A 10112-nucleotide genomic window follows, 5' to 3' on the forward strand; every position below is an offset into this window, starting at 1 on the left:
TTTAAGCAATCAATGATTGAAATCAATCTTGAAGGAAGTGTCTTGAAGATCAGTCTTGAAGGAAATGACTAAATGATTCGATTAGAGAAGCCATAGTGACTCCCAACTTACAACTCTATTCAATGAATGAAGTAAGAGTAATTGAAATAAATTCAATGCAAGTAGAATTCGTAGTCAATAGTAGTCTGAAAACCATGCTGGATTTGGCCATGCGAAAATGTCATGACATATTTGAAAAATAATCTCATCATGACGGATTATAGCCTGTTCATCGACAAGAGAGACAACACATACAGTTTGCACTTGTGTAAGTATAAAAGTAATAACTCCTCATACCAGCTTATTTTAAACTTATCTTATTCTCATACCTATTTTGTAATTATTATTCAAGCTATTTATAGCTGATAGGAGTTATTAATTTCATACTTACACAAGAAAAAACTTTATGTTTTGACTCTCCTTCCGATCAACATGATTTAGTCACATTATTTTTCTTTTCATTGTTAATGGTGTTATTTCCACATCCTAGAAATGGATGTCTGAATCTAAGATAAGTTTTGCAGTTTTCATTCATGAACATGATCTAAAAATTACGCTCTCTTATCTTTAGGTTGTGAACCACGTTTTTAAAGTCTGGAGAAATTTATCAAGTTGTTTTGATTTGGATACTGCAGTATCAAGTTACCAGAGTGGAATCAATGCAAGTTACGGAATGATTTTTCATGAATTTTACTTTTTGAGATATGAGTAATTTTTCTAAATGGGATAGTATATGAAATCATTGATATTTTGAAAAAATCAAGTATGTTTGTCATTCCATAATTATTTTGGCTACATGATAGCATCCAAATAGAAATACTTTGGAAAATGTCAACAGTGATGAGTTTTCAAAAGCGTGGTGCACAACTTTAAAACTTTTGCGCTCTGTAATTGATTATAAATGAAAGTAATGTAGTAAAATTATTTGATTAAATGAAATGGTGAAGAATGATTGTACAATTAATGTGAACTCAATATTTATTACTTTCAAAAACTGTACAAATCAATATTTATTACTTTCAAAAATTGTACAAATTAATATTTACTACTTTCAATAATTGTTACTTTTCAAAAAACATTAATAGTGAACAAGAAAAAAACATACGACTAAGTGAACACCAATTTACTAAATTTACACTTGACAAATCAACTTTTCCTTGAGAAGGCCTACTCTCCTTACTTTACTCATGATAACAAACAAACTTGTAGGCCTGAAAAACAAACAAAAATACACTGAATTAGTACGATAAGTAACTTAGCAGAATTTATTGAGATCGAGTAATAAAAACAGACTAAATCAGGATATTGTTAAAGGGGGAGCATAAACAAGTTACAGTACCAGGCTCAATCATAAAATAATAACAAGTTGATCCGAAAAGATTTATTGAAGAATTCTTGAATGAAGGCATGTAAATTAAAATACAGTAAGCTAATCTATACCTATATACAGATTGGGTGAAAATTCCGAGAACGGCTTGATCATAAACAAAGGTAATTTGAAGGTGGGTGTGATTGGGGATCCTACTCAAATGGAAAAAAACTACTTTACTATGACTTTTAAAATTTGGTCCGCCATTTTGAATGCAACTTTATTTTTTAAATAGGAAGGTGGTCATGATTTCGATACGGAATTTCAAGGAAAAATGAATGGCGAAAACCACATATCGATATCTCAAACCGTTTTAAAGATATTCATATTATTAATGAATACCATGCAACTCAGAAATGGAATACATGAGTGGTATTGATTGATAATGTTCTAAGCGATTCTAATGTTCTAATCTTCTAAGCGATTTGAGATATCGATGTGCGGTTTTCAATTTTTCTTGAAATTTCGTATCGAAATCATGTATCGCATGACCACCTTCCTATTTAAAAAAATAAAGTTGCATTCAAAATGGCGGACCAAATTTTAAAAGTCATAGTAAAGTAGTTTTTTTCCATTTGAGTAGGATTCCCAATCACACCCACCGTCAAATTACCTTTGTTTATGAGATATTAAGCCGTTCTTGGACTTTTCACTCACCTTCATCTGCCCTATATATTCATTTTTATCTCGTATCTGAGACTTCTATGGGGAAATTGACTCAATATCTGATACTCTAAATATGATTAGGTCAATAGAGAATGGTGAAACTTTTCCAGTTTGTGAATCACTGTTATGGTACTAACAGTCACATTTTGCGAGATTAATCTCTATGACTTTGAATAACAAGTTTCCCAAGAGACTACGACCAATGATCTATCTCACTATAGTTGTGACCCTGAATATCAATGAAGGGGCACAGCTGCAACCAGTCATACACAGATGAAACTTCCATTTTTGTTAACTTCCGTTAAAATGTTTAATTGTTCAATTTCTCATAGTAGTATGATTAGTTCAATAAATAGCATGAAACAGTCTCATTCAATGAGAACACTAGTTTCATGATATTTACATGAAAAAGACTAAGAAATTGTTAAAAAACACAGATTTATTGATACTTAGAAATCTAAGAAATCAAAGTAGAAAATCGACTAGACAGAGAATCTTAAAAATGTTAGTATCAATAAATGAAATCTGTAATCTGTATCATGTAACTGAAATCTGTGGTTTTTTGACAATTTCTTTGTCTTTTTCATTTAATATGAATAATTACCACAATATCAACTTCTCAACTACACAAAAAGTTCATGATATTTATTGAACTAATCATACTACTATAGAAAACTATAACTACAACAGGGATTGTCATAAAACTCTAGTTTTTGGTATAAAGAAATTGATGAGTAAATAAAAATAAATTAATTAAAATTGGGAAGAATAGTTTCATGCTATTGAACTAATTATAATACTATAATAAAGTTATTAGGCTACAACGACAATCGACAGAAAACTCAGATGGGTTTAATATAAATACAGTATATAATAAATTAATGAAAAATGATAAAAAGAAAAGAATGAAAAGTGAAAAATACAAAACGTGAATTAAACAGTAATTAATTAATTAGTTCAAATTTCTCACAAACAGAAATGAAAAAATGGTATTCAATAACGGATTTGAAGAATATTATTCAGCCTTTTCTATACAGTCATACTACTCTACTACTCAAGTTCTAGAAATATTTTCATGTTTTGGAAAGTATAATTGAATGAAAAGAAGAATTAATTCTACCCGAGTCTAGCTATTCACAGACTTTCCTACATTACAACGTTCGACGTCATGAAGATACAGCAAAAGCCTAGAAAAAATAAGGGAATAAGAAAAAGGGAAGAAAAGAAGAGGGTGGAGAGAGTGAGAGAGTGGAGTGAGAGTGAGTGTGGATACAGAAAAAGGCAAGAAAAAATAAGGGAAGAAGAAGAAGAAGGAAAGAAAAGGAGAAGAAGATGGAAAGAGAGAGTGTGAGTGAGTGAAGATACAGAAAAAGCCTACGGAAAAATAAGGAAATAATAATAATAATAATAATAATAATAATAATAATAAGAAGAAGAAGAAGAAGAAGAAGAAGAAGAAGAAGAAGAAGAAGGTGATGAATAAGAAGAAGAAGATGGAAAGAGAGAGAGAGAGAGAGTGAGTGAGTGAGTGAGTGATGAAATAATCAAAAATCGCTAGTGAGATATGCTCGTTGGCTGGATGGTCACTTGAGAACAGCTTCGCTTGATTGCAAAGAAACTTCACACATCATCTGGAAATTGATGAATCAAAACAATCCTGTCGGTAGTCTACGCACCTGCATAAAAGTGTGGCAATAATATCAGAAGTTGTGTAAAGCCATAGAGAAACGGTAGCATAAGTAGATATCCCATGGTATAGGGCGTTTATGTCGCAACTTTTACTGTTATCCCAAGCCGATAGTTCACGTAGTTCTTTCCTATGCAGCTGTGTGACGCTGGTAGTCTCTCAAATTGTGCCGTTCATACACTATCACCCCAACAAAACAGTAAAAATTGACAATAATCGACAGTAATCGGCTTGAGATAACAGTAAAAGTTGCGACATAAATTCCCTATACCATGGGATATCTACTTACGCTATTGTTTCTCTATGGTAAAGCACAACCACGGAACCCGATCGGAGAAAGAGACGAATAATAGACAGAAGCAGTGAAGAAGAACGTGAGAGATAAACGAGATTGAAAGAAAGAGAAGCGTAGAAGAGGTAAAGCGAAGGAATAAGAAAAAGAGAAGAAAGAAAAAAAATCGAAAAGGAAGGGAAGTGCAAGCGGGTTGAAGAATAAAAATATGAAAGAAGGAGATTGAAAAACAACGAGAAGCGTGATGCAGAGGAGGATGGAGGAGAAATGTGATTGTAAGAAAGTGAGTGTGGAAGGAGAAAGACGAAGGAATGAGGAAAAGAGAAGAAAGAAGAAAAAGTCGAGAAGGAAGAGAAGTGGAATGGAGAAGTGTGTTGAAGAAAGAGATCAAGAAAGAGAATAAGAAAGACGAAGAGTTGAGAAGAAAGAAGAACAAATCGAGAAGGAAGCGAAGTAGAATGGAAAAGAAGTTTGAAGAATAAAAATACGAAAGAGAGAAGAGTAAGAATAAAGGAAAGGAGAAAGAAGGAATTATAGGAATAATGAGATTGAAGGGATAACTAATATTTCTCAAGACGTTTACTATGATTATCCTGATGAGGAATATAATTTATAATAATGTTTGTATAGATAGTACCAGACTACATAATATTTTAATTTGTGGTTGGATTTATAATAATTGTATTATTATTCAATTACTTGATTAATTGAGTCATTAGCAGCAACTTCTTATAATTACCGTGCTTATTATTACACCTAAAAATAATTACTGTAATTGCATTTGGCTGGTTTTGATTAATTAAATACTTTGCAACGAGTAATGGTACATGAGTGAGTCATTTGCCATGTCCCATGACATTCCAATTCTGTACTGTATTTAACATTTTTAAAAAATGTATATTCTTAATAAGAATATAACTGTTATTATCCTATCAATTGGTACAGTTCCTAAATTCTTCTAATTTCAATCATATTCCTGAACTTAATTAGCGTTTGTTATACGTTTAATTTTGAATACTTTTAGAATGATTTAGATAATAATAAAGCTAATGGGATTATTGATCTTATAAATAGGCTACAGAGTAGCTTTTCTTGACGAGTCGATTAAAAAAAAAATAGCACTATTAGATTAGATTATATCTCTCACAATGTGAGGGATATCAGTGAAAAATCTATATTTGAGTATCCGGTTGAACTAACAAAGCAAACAAGTCCGGCGACAGCCTCTTCTATCGTCTGGCGCCACGCATTCTTTATTACTCTCCTAGCCAGAAGTTATCAAGTAATATCACAAAACAGAAAGTAATAATTGGGTTGAAACTTAAAACAGTGATATCAAACAAAAAAAAGTTGAAATAATTATTGGCAAAGGGCAGACTTGAATTCCAGATTCATCACTGCCTGTGATATTTTCAATTTCACATTAGCTAGTTTACATTTCTCATGAAGCTTGTTTTCACAAGCATGTGTTTAGCTTCATGAAGCTACAATTCACATGGTTTTAAATTTCAGCTTCTTTTCACGAGGGATCTAAATTACTTGGGGTCTAAAAATTGTTCAAGATCTAACGCATCAATGTTCTGAATGTAATATTACGGAATTCATTTTGACTTTTGTGCATAGAGATAACATCAAAATCAAACTTTAATCAGTAAAGTTGATTTTAAAATCTCCAAAGTTGTATAATTTTTTTAAAACCAGCGGTTTTAAACATTTTTCACTTGTCTGGTAAATTTAGATTACGCGTACCCCTTATCGTGAAGGGGTGTGATCGATTGAGGGTGTGATTGCAAAGGGGTGTCAATTGCATTGAAGAAACGTTTTTAGTATCTATAGTTTTATAATTTCTACCCCAACCTTGGAATCATTAAAATATTTTTAATGGATAATGGAGTGTTTTTTAGGTATGATTCCTGATTTTTTGACAAGAGAATTTCCAATATTATTGACAACAAATCATCAATACTTTCAATGATTATGACAGTAGTAGCCTATAATTTGAAAAATATTCATTTATTATTTTAAAAAGAAAGCACTGACTGGGAGAGAAGAACTAAGTATGCTCCTTCTACTAATTTCTCTCCCAAATTTAGATAACATTTAAAAAGTCCGAGATGGTGTTATGAACTTATTATTCTGAACTTAATTCCATTTTCACTTGAAAACAACAAAAACTGAGAATTTTACATTTCACGATTGAAAAACAAAAAATATTGCACTCGAATCACCATTAATTGAAAAATGTTTTTGTAATTTTACAAACTTTACTAAGTCAGAATAACATATATAAATATATTCTACTTCAATATTGTTAATATCCTACGTGCCCGTCTTTGAAGTTCTTCACGAAAAAATATGGAAATTTTGAGTTTGTTTTGAGCTAATACTTGTTCTGAGTTTGAGGGTGAGACCATATTAGGCGTTTTTAAGGCGCCAACCCAATCAGCCAATCGGAGAGCTTCCTACGAGAGACAAGTAATTAAATATTTCTACTCTATGTTCCTACCCTGTCGACTCGGAAAACTCCTGAAAATCACCCACTATGGTCTCACCCTAATGATTTGAGGTGATATTCACTTCATTTTCAAGGCGAGGGACTCAGTCTCCTTCCGTCATCCCTACGAGAGTAGGTATCTCTCCATTATAGGAGAGTTCAAGGTTGAAGTATTTTCCGCTTCAGGCCTCTTCGACTACCAAAGTCCATTCACATTTCACTTTAAAGAAGCTGGAGGAAGGACATATTGGAGTTCAGGAGTAACAGTTTATTAGGTATATAAGAGTTACATTATTAGAGTTTAGGACATATTGGAGTTTAGTATAGGACAAGTTGGAGTTTAGCACATATTAGAGTTTGGGACATATCTCAGTGCCTTTTTTCCCGACTTGAATGCAATATAACGCAATAATAAATGATTTTAGATACTGTTGTTATTGAGATGTTGTGATATTTATCCATAATGAAACCCAGTTTTTCATTATAAATAGTTTGTTGGAAATTGACATGAAGAAGTGAAAGTGACATTGCTCTTGAAAGGGTGACATTACGTATTGTTTCCAACTTATTTTCCGATTGGACTGCAGTGATTCTTGAAATATTTCATAGAATATTCTACGGAAAATTTAATTTTCCGGTTGTTTTTTAGGGGTGGACTTGATTATTTGAAAGGTGACTCAATATTTTCAATCACATTCTTTGGTGAATTAAATTTTGAATAAAACTATTCAGTTATTCAATAGTGTACAAACTATCTGAACATCAAAAATTAGGGAAACTGGAAAAAGAGTTTAACTTTTCAATCATTTTCCCAACGCCGCGTTCCGCTGACAACAACCAACCAACTACTAAAAAAATACTACAAATCTACTTTGTAAAAATACGTGAGGACTGAAAATTTTGTGAATTGAAGAACTACAAGACTTAACCTATTTCGGACTATGTGTTATCTAAATTTGGGAGAGGAATAGCACAAGGTTACCTTATTTTTTCTCTCCCTATCATTTTGATAATGTACTTATTGTATAAATGAATAAAGAATGAATGAATAACCAACAACTAACTACACTTCAATTTACGTAACTTCCTACTTTGAATATACTGTATTTAATATACTTTACGTGTTACACCTAGTCTGAAGTCTATAAGACTTCTATGGGAGAGTTCACCTATTGGCAGAGTAGAACCATTTCCATAATATCCTATTGGTTTTTTCACAGTTTGTGTTTAAGCTCGGAAAACCAGAAACATGTTGGAAAACAGGTATGAATTGATAGTACATTGAGACTGAAAGAGATAAAGGATTGCGGGCGAGACCATATGGAGTTTTTTCAGGCGTTACCAGACGAGTCGGCAGGGCAAGAAGCTCTCCGAATGTCTGATTGGGTTGGCACCTGAAAAACGCCTAATATGGAATCACCCTTAGACTGAAAAAGATTAATTTTTACAATGACCTGAATTTGATCTTTGCTGAAAAGGTCCATGAAAAGATGGAATTTTTAGGGAGCAGAGTAAAGTAAATACTCACTTTTCTCTAAAATTATAGAAATTGAATGAAAGCAATCCTTCTTTATGTTATTGAATCACAACTAGTTTCAACTCATTGAATTATTATTTTGATTTAATAAAATTAAAAAGGGTACTTCTGGTTTAACTGATAGGCCTATGTCTAATACTGGAAAAAAACTTATTGGTTTGTATGTTTTACAAACGTAAACTCAGCTGAGTTTAATGTTGAAAATGTATTCTTGAAGTTAACCATAAATTTCATATTTCCTACGAAAGTTTGAAGTATTCTTCTAGATGAGTATGAGTACAAATTTTTAACTCATAACATATTATATTCAATCGAGCACAGTTCTGTATGTAGTTTAGCCCTACGTATTATCGATATTGAAAATATTGCATCATTAAAATGATGATAACTGTACACTGTATAAGGAATATTATCAAAATATTGCTAAGATATTTAGAAGCAAAAATCTCCCTAACCCACCCTTTTATGTCCCAAAAATATTATTAAAAAGAACATTTTAGGAAGAAACACGATGTGTGAATTAATATTTTGTTGTAGGCTACTACCGATAATTTCAGTATTGATAATACGTACACTATAGATACGGAACTGTGCCCGATTGAAGATAATATGTTCAGGTAATATGTTCTACCCTTTCTATCAAATTAATTTCACTCATGACATTACAAATTAAGCTGAACTCGCACACAAAAGTGACAGTGAACCGTGAAAATATAATTATCATGAGCTCTAATTGGACAATTCCCACTCAGACGGCCGAGTGAGTATGAAAAATAAAAATACCATCAGATGGGAAATAATAATAGTAATAGTTGTGAACTAATCCAGTTTTACTCGTTGAATTTACATGACTCGAATAATATTATTAGTTATGTACCGGTATCTTTAAAATGTGATGTGAGTTACTTATGATTACTTGGGCGAACATATATATTTTAAACTCACCTACATCCATCAGTGACTGGTGAGTTTATATCAGGAACGGTGAAATCGCTAATCCTGCAACCAGGATCATGACAAAGCACACCAATGGGTCGCATCCCCTGGGACATCTAGAGCCTTCTTCTTCCTCTTCTTCAATTATTATTGGCTCATCTGCCACTGGGTTCGGGTTGCGATTAATCATCACCGGCTCCTGCTCTTCAATCTCCACCTCAGAAACTGGAGTCCCCGGCGGAGAGAAAAATTCTGGATAGTCGTTGAATGTGACGAGGGTAGGATGGTCCAATGGAACTTCAAAGAGGTGTGACAAATCTATCACTTCGCTGTCGGAATCATCGTTTTCAATTGTAATCTCAACATCATCTCGAGTCGAAGACGTTGGTTGAGCGTCAATAACTTCGGTTTGAGTGGTATCAATCCTGAACGTATTTTCATCCAAATAATCCACTATACCGTGAAAGAGAACTGACATTCTTCGTAATCTATCGATAAGCGCACCCCTGATATCCACCGTTGGGGCAAATAAGTTAATAGGCCAACCACACACCGTAGTTGGCGGGTTATTTTCGCCGACTTGATTCACATTCACGGCCATTTTTTAGCAGCACAACGATGTAAATTTTATAATTGGAGAATGAGCAGTTTTCGAAAACACCACACTTTTCACTTGTCTATGATAGAACCGGTACAGTTTGACGTAAGAAGCTTGTTTTCAAGATAACTGATGGAACTCTACTGCAAAAGATAAGAAAGATGGAGATCGCTGGAAGTGGAAACTTGGTACAGTCCCCCCCCCAACAAGTCAACCAGTTCGCACAAAAGCAGTGCTACCAACTCGCAACATTAATTTCATTCGAAAATCGTAATACAATTTACTTTCATCCATCATAATTCCAACTGAATATTTTTCCTGATAATATGATAATAATATATAATTATAAACAGATTAATAAACCTATAATTGATTAATAATTTTGACAATAATTCTATTGTCCGAACTTGAACCCTATTGTTGTCTATTATTTAACGAATTTAAACCTGTCAGCTGTCAACGTGTCAACCTGCCATTGTGACTGTTCAGCAGAA

At 32.8% G+C, this 10112-nt stretch overlaps 1 protein-coding gene across 2 annotated transcripts; it reads right to left on the reverse strand.

Moving 5' to 3' along the window:
• Window positions 1-988: 988 nt before the first annotated feature.
• On the reverse strand, window positions 989-9810 carry LOC111051134. Of its 2 annotated transcripts, none has more exons than XM_022337562.2 (2): window positions 9030-9810; window positions 989-1250 (listed from the first exon to the last, which is right to left on the reverse strand). In XM_022337562.2, exon 1 carries the CDS (start codon window positions 9619-9621, stop codon window positions 9055-9057), a length of 567 nt encoding a protein of 188 aa, XP_022193254.1. In that variant the 5' UTR covers window positions 9622-9810; the 3' UTR covers window positions 989-1250; window positions 9030-9054. The 2 variants fall into 2 exon arrangements, with proteins under 2 accessions (XP_022193254.1, XP_022193255.1); XM_022337563.2 differs by having other exon boundaries at window positions 1000-1250; window positions 9034-9765.
• Window positions 9811-10112: the final 302 nt, after the last annotated feature.

Source organism: Nilaparvata lugens, chromosome X, assembly GCF_014356525.2.
Source record: "Nilaparvata lugens isolate BPH chromosome X, ASM1435652v1, whole genome shotgun sequence".
Classification (NCBI taxonomy): Eukaryota; Metazoa; Arthropoda; class Insecta; order Hemiptera; family Delphacidae; genus Nilaparvata; species Nilaparvata lugens.